Raw genomic sequence first — 21,561 nt, forward strand, 5'->3', positions numbered from 1 at the left:
AAGTCTAAGCAGTGACGTATCTTGCAGCATTTGCCTTCAAACATTCCAAAACTTCTGCTGTCTTGGAATTATTAGCATCTGGTTGAGATGATAAATGTAGAGCTGTTTTGAATAAGTAGACAAAATCGGCCTGCGCGGCGAGGGGCAATGTCGTTGACGCCAGTCTCTTCTTCGCTAGTTTTTCTTGGAATTGACGAGCAAAATCTTTAGACACCACCTCCGCCCTATCGACAACAGTTGATGGAACACCCGCAAGACTCGCGACGTGCGTGCCAAACGAGGAAGTTGCCACTCCGTTAGTGAGTTTATAAGTAAAGATGAGCTGTACGGCTCATCAGCAAGACATATGAGAATGGGAGCAATAGGTAGGATAGCTTACCCTACGATTGTCTTCATCAACAATCGTGTTCATATGCATGTTGCGAATGTTTACATGGTACTTGTAGTCATCAGTGAGCGATGAATAGTGCGTCGCAAAACATGAGAGTGCAAGCGTGTGCGTCGCAAGCTGGTGTAAAACGGCACCAGCAATAGCCATTCCATCCTAACAACAAATAAGGCAAAGCACTTTCCAGTCGGAAGATACGCTTACATATGTCGAGGTTCCTCGGCCTAATTCATCAAGGATGACGAGAGATCTCGGGGTGGCCTCCCGAAGAATCTTACAACTGACGGAGTAGACTTAGCATATGGGCATTCTAGGTGATAAAACTACTGACCACTCGTCCATCTCAACTTTAAATGTGGAAGAGTTTGAAAACATATTGTCGTATGCACCCATGCGGGTGAGAATGGCATCCACAGGTGATAGGCTAATGGAGTCTTAATCATATCACATGAGTATGGTTATATTACGTACCGAGCTTTACGCGCCGGGACATACATCCCTAGCTGTGCCATGATCTTTGGAGGAAGGTTATATGACATATCTGTAAAAGGGAAAGATACCTACCACACCCATGGCTGTCATTCGCATTGCCTATTATTAAAAAGCCTTAAGGAGGAAAGAAGACATTGAAGATCTCGATAACCCACAGTTGATTTGCCACCTGTGGAGGTTGGAATCATTATCACTTGAAGAAAAGGAGTTTTCTTACACACCCATATTAGGCCCTGTTAACAACATAATACGTTCCGATTTCCCACCCAACCTGATGTCGTTTGGAATGAAGTCATTTTTTAGGGCGATGGAAAGATGTCTGAGCTCTTCGAACTCCAAGAAAGCATGATCAGACTCCACAAACTCCGTCCGACATGATGGTTGCCCCATTGAGGAAGACGATTTTGCGAGGCTGAAGAGGCAGTCAAGCTCTGCCATAACCTTGACTGCCTGTAACCACACGGTTCGCTCATCATCAAACGCAGCATACAAGCGAAGTTTGAAATCAGAGATCACGCTCTTTCTCGTTTCCCGAGCCTCCTTCAGCTGCCTAATCATCGGGACCAACTCAGGAATGATCCAACGGGTAAAATTCTAACCTTCAGGTGAGTATATCGATGGGTAACAACCAGTGCTGACCTACCTTTGTGGAATTACTCTTATTCCAAGTCTTTGGGACTCCTTTGAATGAAGAAGGCGCCTGAACCAAATATATCTCCTGATGAGAGCACGTCAACGTTCCAAGGTTGCAACCCTGACCAGAACAGCTAATTATCTTACCTTCGCACCGACAGCTGAATGCCAGTACGCCAGATCAGGGCTGGAAGGATTATGACTTAGGCTTCTGTGCACTTAGTACCGAGCAAAGCACCGACCAAATATTCTCTCTGAGGGCCTCTAGTTCACCGTCCAGATTGTTTTCCAAAGTATGTATCTCTTCTTGAATCTGATCGTATTCCTGATCTTTCCCTTCGACCGGTACCAAGATATCGACTATCTCTACGAGAGGAACAAGTGGTGAGAGATTTCTGTCCCTCAAGTCCACTACCTATGAACCTACCTTCTTCCGATTCCTTAAAGAGACCCTCGATATGAGAAAGGTATGGCCTTAAGTCTGGCGCAGCTCGTAGTAGACCGGAAATACTGCGAGACTTGAAGCCTTTTGCTAGGTTTTCAAGCTCGGAAAGACCAGCATTGAGCCTGCGGAATGACTGTGTTTACTGTAGATTAAATGACGCATTGACAGGGTATTGTGCCAGGACTTACAGCCAGTACACTGAGGAACTCCTTTGGTTTGCATGAACCAGCATGAATGCGAGAAATCATGCGCTCCAAATCAGGCATTCCCCGAGCCAACGACGTGAAGGTGTCTTCACAAGTAGGATTATCCATGATGTCATCCACAGCGTCCAATCTAGCGGTCATAAGCAAAAGACTAAGATGCTTCATGTTGGTCTCGTACCTCTCATTGATAGCCTTTACATCTTGAAGGGGCATGCAGAGCCAGATTCTGAACAATCGTTTCCCTGGGGGTGCCGCCTCAACATTGAGTTCTCACGCTACACGATGCCTCACAAACGTACCGAAGGGTGTTATGCAGTTTCCCAGCAGCGAGAGCAAGCTCCCCTCTTCGGTGCCTTCGGAGTTGCGAAGAATCTAGGGATGGGCGTCAAACTAAGTACGTTTCTCCACGAAATTGCTTACCTCAACGTGGGCCAAAGTTTGGCCATCTAGAACAAGACCTTTGCCTTTCCGCATAGGATCGTAGATGCAGAAATTTTTCATTGTCAACATCTCCTTATCCAAATTGAGGGTTCGAAGGTACCTGAATTTTTGCGCTGCTGAGCAGTGCACCAAGACATAAGGTCAAAGGGAAACCCCTCACCAAATCATGGCACCCAACGCTTCCATGGGCACACGTTTGTCCGTCATAGCACGGATTGCGTCGGGCAGAGAACCGTTACTATCGTCCATGGAGTCGGGGGACGCTGGAAATATCTCCTGTAGGGCCGCTAAGGTATCCTCATATCCCAACCCTTCTGTGCGTCGTAATGGTGACCAGATGCATGTTCCTGGCAGCAGTGATTTGAGCGACCGAGTGGTACCAACGGACAAATTGCCCTGAGGGCCCGGGTCAGATCGGACGCATGGAAACAACAACACAAACTACCTTTGTGTACAATATCTCCTTCGGGCGAAGTTGTCTGATGACAGTTTCCAGTTTGGTGCCGCATGCATCATCCATAAATTCGCACAAGTTGAATTCACTCGTGGACGCGTCCAAGATACACAAACCGAATTGACGTGAACCATCCTCTTCCTCCTTAGTCGACCATTAACCAGGCCGAAGCGGAGTCATAACAGCCAGTCAACTTACTCGGATTGAAACAAGGTGACCAGCCTGATCGTCCGTCAGCATGTTAGGGTCCACCAATGTCCCATTGGTCAATATCTTCCCCAACTCCCTAAGCAATGTAGCATTGAGATGAATCCGCAAGTGAGCAGGGATTCATTCATACCGACGAACTATTTCTTTCGGTCCGCCTTTCTTCGCCACGCGCATTTCCGCACCAAGCGAGGTCTCAATTTGGTCAACACGGCCTACTTTATAACCCTATTGGGCACCCGTGAGTATCAGGCATGCTGTCAGTCATGGGAAGCCGAGTCACCCTTGCGAGAAACTGCAAGACAATTAGAAAAACGAAAGGAGACTAAAATCGCAGAATCTCTACCTTGGCAGCCCAGAAATCGAAAGACATTTCTGGTACGCCCACCTGTGAAGGCAACACTTCTTTTAATGCTGGGGGTTGTCGGACCACATTACAAGACAAACCATCTTCATCTTTACGCGATCAGTAAGTTTCTACGCAAAGGCAGCATCCATCAGCTTCAAGCCAAGGCGCAGAGAACTCGGTTGCCAGCACTACCAAATCAAATTCAGTGTGCCCAATCTCTGCATCGTTCTCGTACAACCTGAATTTAGTTAGAATCTGAAACAGTCCCCCACATCGTCCCTTACTCGTAGAATTTCCCCTTCCTGGACAGAACCATCAATGATAACCCCTGTGTCTAGCAACTGTACAACTCACTGGAAGAACAACACAGTGTCAAACTGATCCTGCTTGATAGTCCAGAACTAAAAAAAAGTTTAGCTAACGACACCTCTCAGTTTCGCAATTTCATACCTGTTTTTCAAAAGGAGTGAATGATTTCCACGCATCCTTTGGGATGTACAAAGTGCGAGGGTCAAAATTGGGATCATTTGGCCGGTTGCCATCTTTCTATATGGTGAGAATTCTGCGTTAGCACTTTACAAGCCGGAACATCAAGACCTACATCACGCCTGTCCAGCAGGAAGGAGTAGCATTCTTCATTGGATTGTTTTATCGACTTGGCATCAAGAGCACGTTGTTCAGCCGCCGTCAAGAAGTTGTTTGAAGAACCGGTGGATTGCATTGATGGGCGCGGCTGTAATCACAAATCAGCCAGGCTTCATCTGAACGCATCAGACAAACCTTGGGTTCCGGTTTTCTTTTCGACTGGGAAGCCGCCCTACTTTTTTTCCGTGGTTCATCTTCACCAGAAACGATGACGTCGTCATCGGAAAACATGTCATCATCTGAGGTAGCCCGACTCGATGATGTCTTGCTTTTGACGGAGGGCGGCCTTCTCTTGCCAAGGCGATTCAGAATGGGAAGGTCGTCGTCATCAGATAAGATGAAAGCGTCTGAATCAGAGGCCCGCGACGAAGACGCTGGCTTGGTTGATCCTGCCTCCGACTGAGCGATATCAGGGTCTTCTGAAGTCGCCTGAGCAGACGAAGTACGCGCCCGCTTGCCCTCGCGTCCTGGAACAAATCGTGATTCATCCTGGCAGATTCGGCAATTTGAAGTTCCCATACCTTGAGGTTTTTTAAATCCAGTAAGTTTTTCTGCAAAAGCAGTGGCTGACAGAGGTTTCATTTTAGCTTCCTCCTCGGAAGACTCGTCATCATCGACCAATAATTTACGCTTCTTTCGAGACTACACATCCTCCAGTTGATGGGACTCCTAAAACCATAAATATTGGTGCGTACCACCTGAGTGCTAAGCACTACGTCCTGCTCATCCTCATCTTCGCTAATCATCGTGACATTTGGGGTGCTGGTCAAGGGCGTACTACGAGCGTTGTAAGAGCTCGATGAAGTCAATCGTGACGCGTTAGCGGGACTGCTGGAGGAAGTATAATTATTCTTTGTGGATCGTTCTACGGATTTAGAGGGCGGAGTCGCGTTTGGTTTTGCTGCTCTAAATTGGGAAGGCTTCGAAACAACTTCTGGGGCCTTGGCTGGGGAAGGCTTAGGCTTGGAGTCCCCCTGCTGCTTCGAGAAGAATCCATGAAGAGTCTTCTGTTTGAGGGGTGGATCCTTGTCTTTTGGTGGCATGTTGTAACGTCCGCGCCAAATGGATAATGTCGAATTCGAGGTCGAGTTCGCGTTCAACTTAAATTTGATTCCGCTCCAATTCAGTTGCAATTGAACATGACCGCCGCTGCGTTGAGCCATGCTCATTCGTTCTTTATTATTGCGGAAACAAGCTCGCAATGCCACCACTAAGAGGGTCTTGACGCTCGGTTGCTTCCCCGATGCATCAACAGCCTCTGTTTCGCCTCTTCGATTACGAAGACTTGTCCAATCGAGACAGCAAGACAGTGACTTGCGCGTCTTGCTGGACAATCCAACCGCAGCATCCCCATCGTCGTCTGCTGCAATAGCACCAACGGGCCTTTTTATGCACTCCGCCCTTCGGCGGCCATATGATTTCATCTCTTTGACCCACTCTACAATCAGTCGCGCCAGAGCCATAGTAAGACGAATATCCAACGCACGCTCTTCTGGCCTGTCGGAGATGCGAAACGTTGTCAAAAACTTTGATCGACTGAGCGATGTTTTATGTAGCGTGATAGATGTGGCTGAGTTGGTCAGACACACACACCCAGACCCCAAATGGGTTGTTGCGTCCAATGAGGCTTATGAAATGCTTTGCTCGTATATGAATGTGCTCAACACGCATACGGGACTATACGAGGTGAGAAAAAAGTTGATCTCCATTTGCACTGCTCAATCCAGCGCCTGTGCATAGGTGCTCTCAACGGTAGTGCACGACAAAGCGCTATCCTCACATTTTACCTCGGAGGAGAGAGCAGTGGCCACAATATTTCTTCGTGATTTTGAACGTTCCGGAATAGATCTTCCGCCATCACAAAGATCAAGATTTGTAGAACTTTCCGACAAAATTTTGCACATTGGAAGAAAGTTTTTAATCGGGGACGGAAGGGAAAGAGGGGAAGTGAGCATCCCTTTATCGGTTTTGAGCAATACCATCGTCCCACAGGGTCAGCACCACCTTCATAACCTCGGCAAGCGGGCATCTCGCCTTACACGCAATGTCATGGTACGGGGTGGATCTTGGGAGGCGCAGCTAATAATGCGATACTGCGCTGACGCCCGAATACGGAAAGATGTCTATCTAGCTAGCGATCAGGAGAATATATCAGGAATAGAAACGCTTGAATCCCTCTTGCGGGCTCGGCATGAACTTGCCAAACTTGTAGGCAAGAGCAGCTTCGCGGAAATGACTTTGACCGACAAAATGGCAGGATCGCCAGGTGTGTGTGCCATCATCCAAATGTTTTTTGATTTTTGATTCTTATGCATCGCTAACCATTGCTTGTCGCCCCCTTCCTAGATAACGTCCTACGATTCCTCCGTGCACTAGGCCACCACCATCGTCCATCCGCATTAGCTGAAATCATACGACTTCGCGGCGCCAAAGCTACTCCTGATTCCCCATTCCCCACCATCTATCCATGGGATCGCGAGTTCTATGCCAACGCATTGCCGCCCTCCTCTACCGCCTCCTCCCGGCCGCTTCCAATTTCGGTTGGCTCGGTCTTCGGCGGCCTATCTAAATTATTCAACCACCTGTTTGGCCTCTCATTCCGTGTGACAGAGACAGCTGCTGGGGAGGTTTGGCATCCTGACGTCAAGAAGTTGGAGGTTTCAGATGAGGACGCTGGGGTGATTGGTTGGATCTATGTAGACTTATTCGGGAGGGAAGGCAAGCCTCACGGTGCCGCACACTATACAGTGAGGTGCTCGAGACGAGTGGATAATGACGATTGGTTGGGTGACGCTACACACGAAGACCCAACCATGCCTCTCTCGTCGTTGTTGGAGACTGGGCGTGGCAACATTTTGTCCGGTTTGGGTCCACGACCAATCCGTAACAAAGAAGGGTTATATCAACTACCCATAGCTGTGTTGTCATGCGATTTCGCCAAGCCTAGCGTGAAACACGGTCCAACTATGCTTACCTGGACCGAGGTGGAAACATTGTTCCATGAGATGGGTCATGCCGTGCATTGTAAGTAGGCGTATCCTCACCGTGTTCAGTTCGATATTTAGGACAAGCCTTCATTAGCCATGTTGGGACGAACCGAATTCCATAACGTGGCAGGGACACGTTGTGCGACTGACTTCGTCGAGCTGCCGTCTATTCTGATGGAACACTTTCTAGCCTCAGCACCCGTCCAGTCCTTGCTTACAGACAAACCGAATACAACTATCGTCGCACCCTCCAGGTCCCGGGGGCCATTGCCCGCTGTAGACGCGCACGCCCAGATCGTACTCGCCACCTTAGATCAGCTCTACCATTCACCCAAAGCAGGAGAAGAAGCGTTCTCTTCATCACAGGTTCTCGCAGAGCTTCAAGACACCCTTGGTGTTTTCCCGTTCGTACCGGGGACAGCATGGCAGACACAGTTCAGCCACTTGTACGGGTACGGCGCAACCTATTATTCTTACCTGTTCGACCAAGCCATCGCGTCCCGCGTTTGGTCACAGCTCTTCGAGTCTGACCCCCTGAACAGAGAGACGGGCGAGCGCTACAAAAATGAAGTACTTATCCACGGCGGAGGCAAAGAGCCTTGGGAAATGGTCGGGAGCTTACTCCGCGATCCAATGATAGGATCTGGAGGCCACAACGCGATGGAAGCTGTTGGTCGATGGGGAATTGACCATTCCGTTTCTGCGTCCCAGACACACTAATTGATATTCATTGGTTGGGTGAACAGTAATGCAATCCAGTTCATAGACCTCATTATCGGGATAGACACACATATGTAATGTTAATTCGCTCATGGCTGGGAAGTTCATGAATCCCCAAGATGAATGGTGCGGTTTGAGGTGTTTGCTCGATATATAGATGAATGACATAACATGAAGTATATGGCATAATGCGCGGGAGATCGTTGAATCAGATATGACACAGTGCATTGTCGTTAGAGATTGAGGTAGCGGGAGAGGAAGGGTTAAATGCAAAGAATAATGAGTCGTTAGGTCAAACATGGAGGTTGAAAAGCGATAAAAGAAAGCAGAATATAGGGGAGCACGAGGTGTGGTAATTTTGTGGCAACATGTTTAAGGAGCCGAACAAACAACGATACGATAAAGGAGCGAGGTAAGCAATCCAAAGGCATTGGAACTACCAGGGAAGATGGACACGCCAAGTTGAACACGATATCTTTCTACTTGGGGTTCGTGGGTGAAGCATTTCCTCGAGGTCCGCCGCGTCCACGTCCGGGTCCACCACGGAAAGGGCCGTTGGGAGCGCCACGGTTAGGGCGGGAAGGTGGCCTGTCCGCTCGCTCCTTCCTGGTCTCAATCTGAATCCTGGGCACACCGCGAGGATTCTTGATTGATTGTGGGTCGCCTTCGATGATGCGAATACCTCCCTCTCCACCAACATTTGGAGGGAGGGATGTCATAATGGCACGACGCGCAGCCTCCACAGTAGTGAACTCCAGGAAAGCACACCCCTTCGATGCAACAACGTCAAGCTCCTTGATAGGCCCAAAGCGCGAAGTGAGGATTTCTTTCATTAGTGTCAGGTTAATCTTATCATCGACACCCTAAAAATCGATGCAGTCATGAACGAGGGGCGGCCAGAGAAAAACCAACGGGGACGCACCTTGACAAAACACTGAGCACTAGTGATATTATTTGCAACAGTAACCATAGGATGGAGGTTACGTTCGCCGGGCGAGCTGGTGCCTGACGCATTCTGGGACCTTTGGGCGCCTCCAGGCCTTGGAGACTGTGACTGTGGGGGCCTTGGGGGCTGCGCCGGTGTGGGAGGGGGTGGGGTACTGACACCTTTGGAGTCAGGTGCGAGAGTAGCTCCCCAGGAAGCGGGCTTGCTGGCAGCGAGAGTTGCCCATGTCTTCGGGGTAGCAGGCTTTGGCGGGGCCGGTGGTGTTTCCGGAATGGCGGCTGCAGGTACAAGGGGGCCGGGAGGAAAAGCCTCCACAGGTTTCTCAGGAACCGCCGGTGCAGCAGTCTCTAGGGGATTCTGCATAGGCGATGCCACAGGGGGGGAGTAGCGGGAGGTTGAGAGCCTGTGGTAGTCAACTCCGCCGCTCCCGGAGCAGTCTCAGCAGGTTCTGGTGCCTCGGGTTCTGGTTCTGGAGTGGCGGGAGCCTCCACTCCATGATTGCCGTTCACACCATTGACAACAGCATCAGACGGACTAGGAGACGCCTCAACATGGGAAGGTGTAGGAGGCAGTAAGGGCTCAACAGCAGGTTCAACGCGGGTCTGTTGTTGCGAATTGGGATGGAAATTCGCTTCAACAGCAGGTACTGGCTCAGGGATGACCTCTTCTTCGGCAATACCATCGGACACTTGTTCGTCGGCATCCTCGTTCGATTCCTCCCTCAGGAAACGGAAGATGTCATTCAAGACGAAGTACCCGTTGGGCTGCTCTGCGAGGAAGAAAGTCTGGGCGAATTTCTTCCAAGGCTCCCCTTTATTCGACATCTCCCCGATGACTTGGATGATGATACCATTGTTCGCCGAGGATTGTGCGTCGACAGAATGGATGAAGACCTTGCAGTCCTGGAAACCGATAGACAAGATCTTCTCGTGGATTTCATGCTGACCATAACAAGGTTTCCCATCTTCACCCTCGGTGCCGTGGATGAAGGTAGAATTCTTGGTATAGAAGCAATGAAGCCGGCTCGGTTGCTTGTTGACAAAGGTGTAATACTGTGGTACAAATTGCCAGCCCACCTCCGACGGGATGACTTTGGCTGGGTTAGCGGTCATTATAAGCTGCGGATCAGGCCATTTAGCAGGTTCCCATCGTACAGGCAAGCGCGCCACCTACTCAGAAGACAATCTAAGGCGAGAGGAAAGCACGGAGGCTTTTTTGCAGAGGCGCGGTAAAATGCCCAAGGCGTTTGAGTTCTGATGTAAGCACGGGTTTTGCCGTCAAGTTGCAACTCGAGCCCACTGCAAGTTCAACGTTGGAGACACAAACAACCTGTTGACGTCCGGTCCGCGTGCCCGTTCAATAGATACAGTTTGTGATACAGGAGTTGGGTACATAGTTACATTAAAGGGTTTTTTTCTCAATGTCGTTGAGTGTAGTGCGTTGTGATTGCGAAGGCGTATCATATCATATATCTTCTTCCATACATAGCGATAGGTTGCATGTCGCATGGGTGCATTTCGTGTAGTTTGAGCTATATTCGCCTTCACCAGGCCGAATTTGATTTGTAAAATTTTTTTGGAAAATAGTGAATGCCCAGCTGTCAATTGCCTGGTCTTTCGCAATGGAACATCACCGCCCTACAAGCGCTCACATCCAAGAGGCTCAACAGGCTAGCAATTGTCGATCGCCTGTGTGATTATATAACACCAGAGCCCTCACAACAATACGAACTTCAGGGTGTGGGGCTGTACTTGACAATATAAGCTGCCACAATCTCGCCTCGAGGACCAAGCTTCTTCCCCACAATCCGTGTTCGTGAACATTCCACAATGGCCACGAGCGAGTCCAAGACCAAAACTGAACAGCAGAATGCACATCCTAGCCGCCGGGTGCGATTCAATGTTGGTGAGTACCGTTCAAAGTCGTCACCAGCGTGGTCGCATAATCGTATCCACCCATTGATCGCAGGTACAAAGTACCAAGTATTGGACGTCGTCGGAGAGGGTGTAAGTTCCTCCTTCATGAGAACGAGACTAAGCGAGCCTCATCTGTCTTCCAGGCTTGTCAGTGTAACGCACCATCATCCCTCTTTCCGTACTGAACTTCCGCAACGAATAGATGGAATAGTGTGCTCTGCTTTACACAAGCCAACAAATCGGAAGGTTGCCATAAAGAAGATTTCGCCATTCGATCACTCCATGTATGGCAGCTTGACGTTCACCTTTCCTTGTTCGGATATTCAAGCGTTGCGCATAGGTTCACATTGAGGACGCTGAGAGAGCTTAAGCTTCTCATTCATCTTTCAGAAACTGGCGTCAGCGAGAACGTAGGAAATTCGTATTCAGCTTCATTGCCAAGCATTTATATATTTCGACGCACGTTAGATTATCACAATTCTGGATATCGTGAAGCCAACCTCCCTCGAATCGTTTAAAGTGAGCCCGATATACGTTCGTGTCACAATTTTTTTCCCACTGATACACGGTCCCCAGGACGTATATCGTAGGTGTCAACCAGAGTTCAACTCCAATCATTGTACCACCGATACCCTTTTCATATAGTCATCCAAGAGTTGATGGAAACAGATCTCCACCGTGTGATACGCACCCAGGATCTCTCGGATGATCATGCGCAGTACTTCGTCTACCAAACCCTCAGGGCTCTCAAGGCTTTGCATTCGTGCGACGTCATTCATCGCGATCTGAAGCCCTCAAATTTGCTCCTAAATAGCAATTGTGACTTGAAGTTGTGTGATTTTGGTTTGGCTCGGTGAATGCATTTCGTCTATTGTGGTCATATTCAATAGCTCATTTCCCCTCAGCTCCGTGAGGACCGCAGCACCTGGAGGAGAAACTGGTTTCATGACAGGTACCCTAACTCGGACCATAATTGTTTTGCCTCCCTATGACATCTCCTCCAGAATACGTGGCGACACGATGGTACAGGCCCCCAGAAGTGATGCTCAACTTTGGGCAATACACTAAAGCGATTGACGTTTGGTCTGCGGGGTGCATCCTCGCGGAGATGATCAGCGGCAAGCCGCTGTTTCCCGGGAAGGATTATCATAATCAGCTAACACTAATCCTGGACGTTCTGTGAGTGAACACGTGGTATTTGCTGCATATAATTTTTCATTCTGAAATTTAACCTCACCAGCGGAACACCAACCCTAGAAGAATTTTATGCGATATCTTCCAGAAGATCTCGAGATTATATAAGGTATGCGACCTGGGCTTTATTCCCGGAGGAACTGCGCAATGCATCTGCCACTTATGCATCACCAGAGCTTTACCGTTCTGTAAGAAGAAATCTTTTGCGACACTTTATCCAACTGCGACGCCGGAGGCTGTCGACTTCTTAACCCGCACATTAGTAAGTCACACTGTGACCGATTGCGCCGCCTCATCACTGGTCCGTCCTGCGCATCGTAGACTTTCGATCCGAAGAAGCGGCTCACAGTTGAGGAAGCTCTAGCTCACCCCTATCTTGAGGCTTATGTGGGTCGTCCTTTTTCCTTTCTATTTGTTCTTTGACCTCTGGCCACAGCACGATCCAGATGACGAACCAGTGGCAGCGCCCTTAGACCCCGAGTTCTTCGAGTTTGATCTCCATCGGGATGCTATTGGCCGGGATCAACTCAAGGAACTGCTCTACCATGAGATTATGGCCTTTAGGCCATTTCCGATCGCGCAGGCTCAGTAGTTCTGGCCATTCTTCTGTTTGGATACCCTGCTTCAGACTGTTATAATATGATGCTGAGCTACCAGTGAACGTATCAACTCTTGATGAGTCCTTGTCGCGATGGCTATTCCACGCGCAATCAACATGCATGGTTTCCCTTACTCCCTCCTATCGATATCAGCCATATTGACATTCTTATATCATTGGCGCGGAATGCTCCAGGTTACAATTGACGTCGGAAGCGCCATATTGGGCATAATAGTGAAGATCGTGGATAATCACTCGCGCAGCCCTCCGAGCAACAGGAGCTTGGGAAAGTCTTCAGGGGGTGATCTCGTTAATCCTACGAATCTGCTTTACCCTTCCATACGGCCATCACTCGATTCCTCAGGTGGTGGCCAATTTCACTTTAATGCATTCGGACCCGCCGTGGAGAAGTACCCCTCTGCTCCAGTCCGCTTCAGTTGGTGGGAACCCACTAGGGATCTTCAGGTTTATAGTGAGAGAATCCTTTGCAAGGAGAAGTCCAGCCAGGAAACTGGAACAGAGCAGAATGAAGTGCCTGTGAGGGTGGGATGATCCCAGTCCCGGATACTTCGAACAGTTGAAACGTGAGGCCCTTCTCCATGGCAAGCAGTAATGTTAACTGGGAAGAATCTCCAATAGAAGGATTGAATGTGGCAGCAGTTGCTGGAATGGGGAAAAAATCGTCCTGCATACGTAGCTGTTAGATTTGAGGTGGACGCGATGACGCGAAAGTGCAGGCTTGTTCGCCCAAATAGATTGCCTCTTTGCTTATCAATGGTTGAAGTTAGGCCGCAACTTTTTCTCCGTTTCCTACCTCTGTTCACGTTGAGATGTGGGGAACCATGCTGCTTAATGATCCCCTGCAAATGCATAACTGGAATGAGTGCAGTGCTAGCCATTATTCACACGGATTGGCTGCGCGATGCTAGCTCTGGCAAGAATGATTTGAACTGTCGGACAGAATTCCATGAGATGCCTTATTTGGCACCCTCAAATACCCACTACCGAATCTGGAAATTGTCATCCTCCAACCAATCGTCCTAGATCGCAGTTTGACAGCCCCAGCCTGTGCTGACTTCCGAACACTTTTAGGGATCTATTGCAAGATGAGCCGTCATATCGACGTTGTCCAGGGTGATATTCCCTATAGCGAATTCCTCGTAGGTGACCTTGCACTCATTCCCCGTGAGGCTGACCATCGTATCGCATTTAAACTACAAGGGATCGTACCTAATACCCAATAAGCCATGCATTCTCACACAGAGCTTAACCGAGGGGTGGCCGTGTTATCTGTCATGGACTCACCCATCCGGTGACGTCAGCTCGGAGTCGAGACCAGCATGGCAGTACTTTGCCCAAATTTACGGGCGTCAGGAAGTCACAGTTGCTGATTGTCGTACACGGGACTTCAGCGACCAGAAAAGGCTCAATACTACTGTAGCTGAGGCCATCCATCACTTTCAACCTAGCACGGACTCGGACCAGGAGCGTCCCCTCTACTACATTAAAGATTGGCATATCGTTCGGCAGAGTGGCCGGGACAAGACCATGAATCTTCGGGACCGCGAACCATATTTCACACCGTCCATTTTCCTTGACGACTGTGAGTGAACGTTGCATTTGAGTGACCAAATTGATCTACGGAGTACTCGTTAGGGCTCAACGGCGAATCCCTCAGAGGCAAAGCAACAGCTGACGATTTTATGTTCTGTTATGCTGGTGTGGCCGGTACATTCACCCCGCTCCATGCGGATGTCTGTGGGTAACAGGTCTCATCAGCCGTGTGACCGGATCTCATGGCCCAGACTCATCATACTCTTGGTCAACCAATATTGTGGGGAGGAAACTGTGGCGGTTGTTCTCCCCTAGCATTACGCATTGTCTTAGGAAAGATCCTGAAAATCGGCGTTCAGAGCGCATATTCGATGTCCGCTCCGTGGACCTTGCCTGTTTTCCGCAGTGGTCACAAGCTGAAAGACAAATGATTATTGTCGAACAATTCGTACGTCTCCAACCACTGGTCCCAATCATAAAGTAGCTTTCCAACTCGCTTCATAGCCTGGTGAAACTATATTCATTCCTTCCGGTTGGTTCCACCAGGTGGAAAACTTGACTGATTGCATTTCTGTTCGCACCCCTTCCTTTCCAGACGTCAAGAACAACACTCCTGACACCAGATAAATGCTTTCCTCCGAACATGTCCGAATCGGGCCTCCGTGTATGATTGACCCGTTCCGATCCCATCTAGCTGAACCACAATTGGTGCAACTCAGTAAATCTCCCTTCAATGTACGAGGCGATGCGAAATGAGGTCGAGGACGTGTCGTGGGCCATCTCGGACGTCAAGCTCGTGATCCGTGATTCGCATGCCCGGGACGCGGTCGGAAAACATACCGCGGAAGGTTGGGAAGTTGAATGGCTTCGCCAAGTGGATAAACTGGTGAGAATGGACTCCGGCTGGGGCTGGATTCATTTCTTCGAAATGATAGCGAACAGTATCGACGTAGACCTCGTGCATACGCCAGTAAGTGCACCAACTCGACGAGGTCTATGGATCGGGTATTGAAGTCCAAAACTTGCACATGCAACTGAATTGGAACTCCTCAGGTACACCTCAGGCCTCCTACTGCTTTCGTCGTCTCACGCGTGGGGCCCATTCTGGAGGACTTCCGTACACGGGAAGAATACTTGTACCTTCCGGAAGTTCGGATCGTGGCTGATCATGTTCAGTCTCTGCTTTCGAGAATTCGAGGCGACTAAATTCCACATGGAGTCTTTGTAATGATCTTTAACAGGGATTTAGCGGGACCTTGAGGTGCTGCAAACGACTCAGCAACTCAGACCCATGAGCGACGGTTGTCAGGGTCGTCGCTACGCTACTCTACCGCTCCGAGTCGCCCGTTGCGCACAAGCGTTGTTTACCTATGTCCGTAGATAATATACCCACTGTGTCAATTATCTCCTCGGGTGACTTCCTATTCCCCGTTGATTGCCAACCATGTGGTGAATGTTTCGGCATTGCTGACAGCACCTGGTACTTACCGCCAGTGGCGATAAATGACCCGACACGCCCGCTTCAACGCGGTGGCCAGCTTCAGGCTTTCCATGTCAGGACAGTGATTCAACTACAGAATCGCAAGTTCCACCCATCAAACCGAAGAAATGCCTACTTTTCTCTCCACATTACACCTAGATTTCAATGGTCGTTTTCGGTTTGAACTTCCTCGATGCACGATCCGCGGCACGGAACCGGAAGTGATTGCCATACAGCTCGAATTGTATTGAAGGCTCTCCCTCGAGTGGCGATTCGAGGGACGATTTGGGTGACACCATGCGCTGATGTTCCAAAGCTATATTGTGAATTGTAGTGATGCAAAGTGATATAATGATTGAGGAGAAGACGGGGGGAAATATACAGAAAGGAGGGATACCCAGAAATCAAGAAAACAAAGGTGAAAAGGAAATGGGCATTAAATTGGGGCAGGTGGACCATTTGATCTGTGGGTGCGGTTTCAGGGTGTCAGCATGTTATTCCTGCTTCACCCCCCACGCTTAAGGTCCAAAGAAGTCGTACGCTTCGCCGGGAAGCAAATGTAATGGGTCCGGCTGAGTGGAAAGAGACTAAAAGTGGGCATAACTTCGTAAAGATGTACATGTTTAAGGTCACGACGTGTAGCGAGTGGTTCGAGTTGCCGAGGCGTGGATGAAATTATAAACCAGGTAATGAGAGATTGTCCATCGGAACGAGCTAGCTGATCGAAATGTGGGGCGTCGGAGGGATTATCGGCACTCGAGGGTTGCGACCTGGTGGCGGGAGCGGTCGATCATGTAGCTTGGGGATTAAGCTCACTCAGCGCACTGAAATATCGAATATCTGAAACCCCGCTACAGCAATCCAACACTGGCCAAGTGGGCTTTCGTTATTATGTCATGCATTGCAGCTAACACAACTATGGACGAGGGATGGGGCCAATCAGCCCTCAGCTTTCAGCTTACAACTGATCAAAGCTTACATTTAGTCTGTTTCGTGTCGGTGGCACACGTAAAATGTGTGTAGAGTGGTTTGTTTGGGGATCGATTAAGCGACACAAAAAGCTTCCGGAAATAACCACAGGCAGCCTCGTACCCTTCTCGTCCGGAGTAGTCCTTGACGTATAACTTAAGAGGTTTTAAATCGATCTTGTCCGCCAAGAGATCAATTTTATTGAGGAATAGGATCTGTGGGACGAGTAAACATCGGTACAGGAGTGCGAATGTAGCGCAGACAGACCATTGAAGAATTGGCGAGCCATCTGGAGTTGCATACCGAATCGAATAAAGCGACCGATTCCGCCATCCTACTCTGGGTGGGGGTGAGATCACGGACAGACGAAGTCCTATTAGGAAGATACTAACCACTTTGGAATCCTCCCTAAGAACCTGGTCATATTCACTTAGAGCGACCATGAAGACAACGGCGTTTAAATCCTCGAAGCAATGAATCCATTTCCGTCTTTCTGAACGTTGACCCCCGACATCGAACACCTTGTACGTCAGGGGGTCGATGGAGAATGATATCTCCGTAATCCCAGTTGTCTTGACCCTGGAGCGTAAAATATCTTGATCTATCGGCATGTAGTCACGAGTAGACATTCGTGGAAGCTCTTCGAAGTAACTGGAGGGGAAAAATTAGACTATCTCCAATGAGCACCTTAATGACCTACTAAGGGGCTGAGTCATTAAGCTGGAATTCATTGTTGCGCACTATTGCTTGTTGGAATCCCGGATCCTTCGTGAGCGCCGTAATTGCCTCATAAATCTCCTTTGGCAATGTCGGGGAGATAATACTCGTAGGAAGCCCCATTATGTATTCACGATGACCTTCATTATCTGGGTGAAGTGGTAATAACAGAGTCGGCATTGCCTGCAGGATAGCCTTCGCAGACAGAATCGTGTTAGCGAAGATGATTTCCTTGAACGAGATTCGCTCCTCGTCGCTGAAGCCTCCTTGATGAAGTATCTTGATTTGCTTAAGGACCGTGGACTGTGTTGGAGTATAAGCTCGGCGGTTACATTGTGCCAAAGGGGGAGCTCAAACCTTGCCGGACTCGCCAGCGCCAAGTAATAACATCTGAACAACGCTCTTCCGACTTTCCCTGTCCCTTTTAATCTGGCTTTCTATCTCATCATGTACTGCGCGAGGAACACGCCATTTAGCTGAGATACGCCGGTTGGTGCGTGGGCGACTGACCAGCTTTGGCCTTGGTATCCACTTCCTTGGAAAGCGTGGATGAGACACATCCCATGATGGGTACAACTCAGACAATGAGACAGCACGGATCCTGGAGAGTGGATGAAAGTTGAGCAAGCAGAACGCTCACCGCATCCGAAACAGTATCCGTTGAGGCGCGGGTTATGCTTCCGTGTTATGGGCGGCAATTCCCCGCTGCAAATTGTCGAGTGTAAACGTGACAACATCGTACCAGCCTAACAACATCGAGGGTGATGATTATCATTGAATATTATACAACAGTAGAGCAACGGTGCAAACACAAGCAGTAGCAACGAACAGACTGAAATGGACTCCGATGTGGCGCTAGGAAGCGTCACATAGCAAGCAAACGAGATCAACCTGTTAGGTCCGGACCTTCAAGGTATCAATCAGATTGTCCCACGAATCCCACCTAGAATTGATGGATTAGCAAACATGTACAAGGGAAAATAAGCGACTTACTCGAAACCGGATGGAGCGAATGACCACAGTCCGAGGGCATCACCTTCTATGAGGGTGCCTTCGCCACTGGCTGGCGGGGGCTGCAATTGAGAAGCGTGTGGATGTTGGTTAATCAAACCCTCAATGGGATTTTCCTTTTGTGCGACCCCCATCGATGACCTGCTCGGTTCGCAGACATAGGGTTGTCCAGGCTGAATCCCGTTCCCACCCCCATTGTATAATTGTTGGTAAGCTTCAGTAGGGTGGCAAGGTCTTGCAGATAGGGGTGAGGTAATTTGTGCGATCTTTGAATTGGGAGTATGAGAAACACCGCCAGCCCCATAATTGACGGTGTAAGAGTTGGTGGGAGCCGGACTAACTTTGTATTGAGTTTCTGTCTGGACGTTTAGCCAAGGCGGATAAGGAGGTCCTGAGAATGCAGAGAGCTGACTAAGCGCAGCAGTATTGTGCGGAAGAATGCCAAATTCGGCGACTGCGCCGTTAGCACCCGGAGCCGTGGTTCCAGCACATGTTGAAGAGAGGTCTGGTTTATATGGAAAGAATATGGCGGGCTGCGTATAGCGTTCCGCAGACCAGTCCGCGGGCCTCCAATGGTCCTGGTTAGGTGAGCTCAGGGTAATCCCAAACTCGTCATCACCCTCACGGTTACGCTTCCCTTGATTGGGTGAGAAGGATGGGAATACCGCGCTTGGGGGCGTATCCGCATCATTTGTGAGAGTCAAATCCCCCAGAGAAGCAAGTTCCTTTATCATATCACTATTGAAAATCAGTTAGTAGAGAATCCAAAAGGGCTTCGCGAGATTGAACGTACACCACTTTCCCGGCTTGGCGGTAGCCTGGCTCTTGACTCATCAAAAACTTGACGCAGTAATCAATGTCCTTGACGTGCATGTCATAATCCAGCGAAACACCGCTATTCTTTGCACCCCAAGTCCCGATAAGAAGTGTGAGCGCCGAAGAAAATGCTGCGAAAGAAGTTATGGGCATCGATCGGAGTCCTCTTCGTCTGGCTGCATCCAGCACATGAGCACATGATCGTGCTGCATTTGTACATATGGAAAGGGAAGGGAATGCGAGGCGCGAGGGCTTGTTAGGTTGAGGGATGAACGGTCTATGGACCAAAAGCTGTACATTGTAGTATGACGCATACAGAAGTGTGGACCTTTCCACCGTAATGTCGTCTTCGCAATGTGGGTTCCAGCGCACTACGGAAGATGTTAAGTCAAAGCAGAATCCACACAAAAAAATGATTCACAAGTTTCAGGGATCGAGTCAATCCATTCGTTGAGGCTGGAATCTGCGAAATGCGCGATATGAGACGACGATCAACACCACAGATGGAATCCACCCACCCAGCTCAGCAACAACATTCTGCTCATAATCGTCACCCAAGAGGTCAAATATCATCTTTGGTTTTTTAAGTGAATATAACACTCGCAAACACATGTTCAGGATATTGATAAGCCGAAGATAACATGAGAAGAACACGATATGGTGCTCCTCGTGGGAGGTCAGCGCCGTTGGCATCTCCGCGTCCATGCTTAGTTGACTTGAGTGGTCAATCATCCCAATAATTGTGACGTCATACTCACTCTTCAAGTTGGCACGCCACTGGCCTGCCCAATCCTGCGCTGATGTTGACGTCGAGTAGAACGAGACTCCTTGGGAGGTGTTAATACGGAAATCGGGGAGTACACGGTAGCGCATACCAAAACGTTCGTTTCCATAGCTCCGTCTCAACCGTACTTGGGCTTCGCGTGGGTTTGCGTCGGTGCGCGCCTACATCTTGCCCTAAACGCACGGCAACACCTAGCAATGTCCAAGCTGCATGGTTGTAGCTAGACAGATAAAGAAAGTATGACGAGAGCTGGGCCCTCTATGAGCCCGGACAGACATATCCCGCAAGTAAGGAAACAAACCGCTAGGCCTTGGAATTGTGTTAAAGATATTGGATTCTGGATACGCGAGTAAAACGATCTGACTTCTTCGTAGTACTCGTCACCAGCATGACGATAATTTGAAGGATCGAGTGCTACACGTGGGTCATTTCGAGCAAATTTGCTGGCAACTGCAAATACAACCAAGGTTAACGCAGCTATTGATTCGTCCTCGAGATGTGCCCGCGATCTCCAGTTCTCCTGGAACTTTTCCTCTAGTATTATTGAACAACAGAGCTGACATTTGTGGAAAAATGTTTCGGTGAGTAAAGCCGCTAAATCGTCGTCGGGGAAATTGGCCTGCCGAGGATCACGGTTTCCGAAAGGAGGTGGATCCTAAGCAGGAAACTGAGGATGGAAGTCAAGGTGACAACGTGGTAAGCTCACTATACTCCCCCAGAATTCAGGTCGCCTGTTCTTCCATGCTGTCCCTTGCTGAATGCCAGTATACTCCGATTTCATAAATCGTGCTTGCATCATAAACCTGAAACCTGAAGACTTCCCTATCACCAGTGCCTCAGCGCGAGTAGACCAACAATGAAAGAGTGTGGCTCACCATGATAATGTAGTTTGATGGTGTCTTCTGGGTCGGCGAGATTGATTTGGAGGAGGCTTCGCGATAACTCCGGAATGCCGGATTCGTCAAGCTCGTCAACGACAGTGTCGCTCGAACTGTGCACTGTCCCTGGAGATGATGCGGCCATTGAGACTTCCTGGGACGAATGGGGACGTTCTTGAGTGGGGGGCAGTCGAGGTTGAACCTGAACGAGGCAGGCAGGCTGAGTAATGAGACAAATCAGCGATGTGAGTCGTGACTACATACTCTGTCAAGGATGCTTTCCATCTTGGAAAGACGTTCATCGAGAGATCCAGGCTGGTCACCGGCTCGCCTCTTATTATGGCTGAAGACCAATTACGCTATGACGATGAAGTTCAAATCGGGATAACCTCACGTTTCATAAGTGCAGGGGATGTTGTGGGTGACACATCCAGTGCACCGCCGGTCGGGCATATCGGCACCGTCACAGCGGACCTGGTGATTGGGATGCAACACAAAAGGGTCTGTGAATGGGAGATCGATTGCCATAGCTCGTGCTGAAGCTTTTGTGTACCTTCTTTTTACGGCACACATCACAGGCAAGGCGAGCCCTAGGCCGTTTTGCGGTATTCTCTTCAGTTCTCACCTCACTGTGGCCATTCATATCAAAGGGGGAGGCAATAGAGCAGTCTGGAGGTCGTATGTTGGGAGAGGCCCAGGCGGTTGCCGATTGAATTGTACCCGTTAAGGCC

The 21,561-nt window shown here is 49.3% G+C and overlaps 9 protein-coding genes across 9 annotated transcripts; 3 read left to right on the plus strand and 6 right to left on the minus strand.

Moving 5' to 3' along the window:
• Positions 1 to 4: 4 nt before the first annotated feature.
• On the minus strand, positions 5 to 4,336 carry EI90DRAFT_2902817 (uncharacterized protein; the record flags this gene model as incomplete). The annotated part of the gene is made up of 28 exons (XM_039054111.1): positions 5 to 330; positions 385 to 544; positions 593 to 668; positions 720 to 812; positions 860 to 903; positions 953 to 979; positions 1,036 to 1,049; positions 1,102 to 1,474; positions 1,524 to 1,598; positions 1,661 to 1,700; positions 1,756 to 1,873; positions 1,941 to 2,091; positions 2,147 to 2,294; positions 2,343 to 2,406; positions 2,464 to 2,536; positions 2,585 to 2,705; positions 2,766 to 3,001; positions 3,051 to 3,203; positions 3,258 to 3,345; positions 3,400 to 3,494; positions 3,550 to 3,561; positions 3,613 to 3,654; positions 3,714 to 3,743; positions 3,808 to 3,853; positions 3,900 to 3,917; positions 3,970 to 4,016; positions 4,066 to 4,161; positions 4,217 to 4,336. The coding sequence occupies 28 exons, from the start codon at positions 4,334 to 4,336 to the stop codon at positions 5 to 7; spliced, it is 2,886 nt and encodes a 961-aa protein (XP_038923270.1).
• A 292-nt stretch (positions 4,337 to 4,628) lies between these two features.
• Positions 4,629 to 5,378, minus strand: EI90DRAFT_793038 (uncharacterized protein). The gene is made up of 2 exons (XM_039068056.1): positions 4,782 to 5,378; positions 4,629 to 4,727 (listed from the first exon to the last, which is right to left on the minus strand). Exon 1 carries the CDS (start codon positions 5,301 to 5,303, stop codon positions 4,839 to 4,841), a length of 465 nt encoding a protein of 154 aa, XP_038923271.1. The 5' UTR covers positions 5,304 to 5,378; the 3' UTR covers positions 4,629 to 4,727; positions 4,782 to 4,838.
• Positions 5,379 to 5,382: 4 nt separating this feature from the next.
• Positions 5,383 to 8,141, plus strand: EI90DRAFT_2988056 (mitochondrial intermediate peptidase). The gene is made up of 4 exons (XM_039056032.1): positions 5,383 to 5,946; positions 6,001 to 6,526; positions 6,607 to 7,284; positions 7,342 to 8,141. Exons 1-4 carry the CDS (start codon positions 5,422 to 5,424, stop codon positions 7,965 to 7,967), a joined length of 2,355 nt encoding a protein of 784 aa, XP_038923272.1. The 5' UTR covers positions 5,383 to 5,421; the 3' UTR covers positions 7,968 to 8,141.
• Positions 8,142 to 8,479: 338 nt separating this feature from the next.
• Positions 8,480 to 9,141, minus strand: EI90DRAFT_2838619 (uncharacterized protein; the record flags this gene model as incomplete). The annotated part of the gene is made up of 3 exons (XM_039053676.1): positions 8,480 to 8,830; positions 8,890 to 8,982; positions 9,073 to 9,141. Coding segments are annotated over 3 exons (513 nt in total), but the record flags the coding sequence as incomplete, so codon positions are not given.
• Positions 9,142 to 9,379: 238 nt separating this feature from the next.
• Positions 9,380 to 10,180, minus strand: EI90DRAFT_793711 (uncharacterized protein). Its single transcript, XM_039068057.1, has 3 exons — positions 10,087 to 10,180; positions 9,498 to 10,031; positions 9,380 to 9,447 (listed from the first exon to the last, which is right to left on the minus strand). The coding sequence occupies exons 2-3, from the start codon at positions 10,023 to 10,025 to the stop codon at positions 9,439 to 9,441; spliced, it is 537 nt and encodes a 178-aa protein (XP_038923274.1). The 5' UTR covers positions 10,026 to 10,031; positions 10,087 to 10,180; the 3' UTR covers positions 9,380 to 9,438.
• A 562-nt stretch (positions 10,181 to 10,742) lies between these two features.
• EI90DRAFT_3115364 (mitogen-activated protein kinase) lies at positions 10,743 to 12,615 on the plus strand (the record flags this gene model as incomplete). Its single annotated transcript, XM_039062777.1, has 12 exons — positions 10,743 to 10,818; positions 10,882 to 11,113; positions 11,170 to 11,239; positions 11,298 to 11,348; positions 11,406 to 11,415; positions 11,475 to 11,682; positions 11,735 to 11,781; positions 11,834 to 12,008; positions 12,070 to 12,132; positions 12,198 to 12,285; positions 12,345 to 12,410; positions 12,460 to 12,615. The coding sequence occupies 12 exons, from the start codon at positions 10,743 to 10,745 to the stop codon at positions 12,613 to 12,615; spliced, it is 1,242 nt and encodes a 413-aa protein (XP_038923275.1).
• A 99-nt stretch (positions 12,616 to 12,714) lies between these two features.
• On the plus strand, positions 12,715 to 15,381 carry EI90DRAFT_3115365 (uncharacterized protein; the record flags this gene model as incomplete). The annotated part of the gene is made up of 8 exons (XM_039062778.1): positions 12,715 to 13,093; positions 13,714 to 13,781; positions 13,843 to 14,224; positions 14,278 to 14,379; positions 14,427 to 14,623; positions 14,680 to 14,707; positions 14,895 to 15,145; positions 15,229 to 15,381. The coding sequence occupies 8 exons, from the start codon at positions 12,715 to 12,717 to the stop codon at positions 15,379 to 15,381; spliced, it is 1,560 nt and encodes a 519-aa protein (XP_038923276.1).
• Positions 15,382 to 16,346: 965 nt separating this feature from the next.
• EI90DRAFT_2964645 (heterotrimeric G protein alpha subunit B) lies at positions 16,347 to 17,934 on the minus strand. The gene is made up of 7 exons (XM_039055497.1): positions 17,852 to 17,934; positions 17,699 to 17,793; positions 17,325 to 17,644; positions 17,017 to 17,275; positions 16,892 to 16,963; positions 16,635 to 16,839; positions 16,347 to 16,571 (listed from the first exon to the last, which is right to left on the minus strand). Exons 1-7 carry the CDS (start codon positions 17,904 to 17,906, stop codon positions 16,507 to 16,509), a joined length of 1,071 nt encoding a protein of 356 aa, XP_038923277.1. The 5' UTR covers positions 17,907 to 17,934; the 3' UTR covers positions 16,347 to 16,506.
• A 146-nt stretch (positions 17,935 to 18,080) lies between these two features.
• On the minus strand, positions 18,081 to 21,498 carry EI90DRAFT_3030381 (fungal-specific transcription factor domain-containing protein). Its single transcript, XM_039058210.1, has 13 exons — positions 21,384 to 21,498; positions 21,225 to 21,304; positions 21,095 to 21,173; positions 20,828 to 21,032; positions 20,659 to 20,774; positions 20,254 to 20,607; positions 20,044 to 20,201; positions 19,927 to 19,995; positions 19,687 to 19,874; positions 19,590 to 19,631; positions 19,146 to 19,539; positions 18,335 to 19,090; positions 18,081 to 18,284 (listed from the first exon to the last, which is right to left on the minus strand). Exons 1-13 carry the CDS (start codon positions 21,471 to 21,473, stop codon positions 18,236 to 18,238), a joined length of 2,580 nt encoding a protein of 859 aa, XP_038923278.1. The 5' UTR covers positions 21,474 to 21,498; the 3' UTR covers positions 18,081 to 18,235.
• Positions 21,499 to 21,561: the final 63 nt, after the last annotated feature.

The sequence above is a fragment of the Cantharellus anzutake genome (genome assembly GCF_015039405.1).
Source record: "Cantharellus anzutake strain C23 chromosome Unknown EI90scaffold_2, whole genome shotgun sequence".
NCBI classification, from domain to species: Eukaryota; Fungi; Basidiomycota; class Agaricomycetes; order Cantharellales; family Hydnaceae; genus Cantharellus; species Cantharellus anzutake.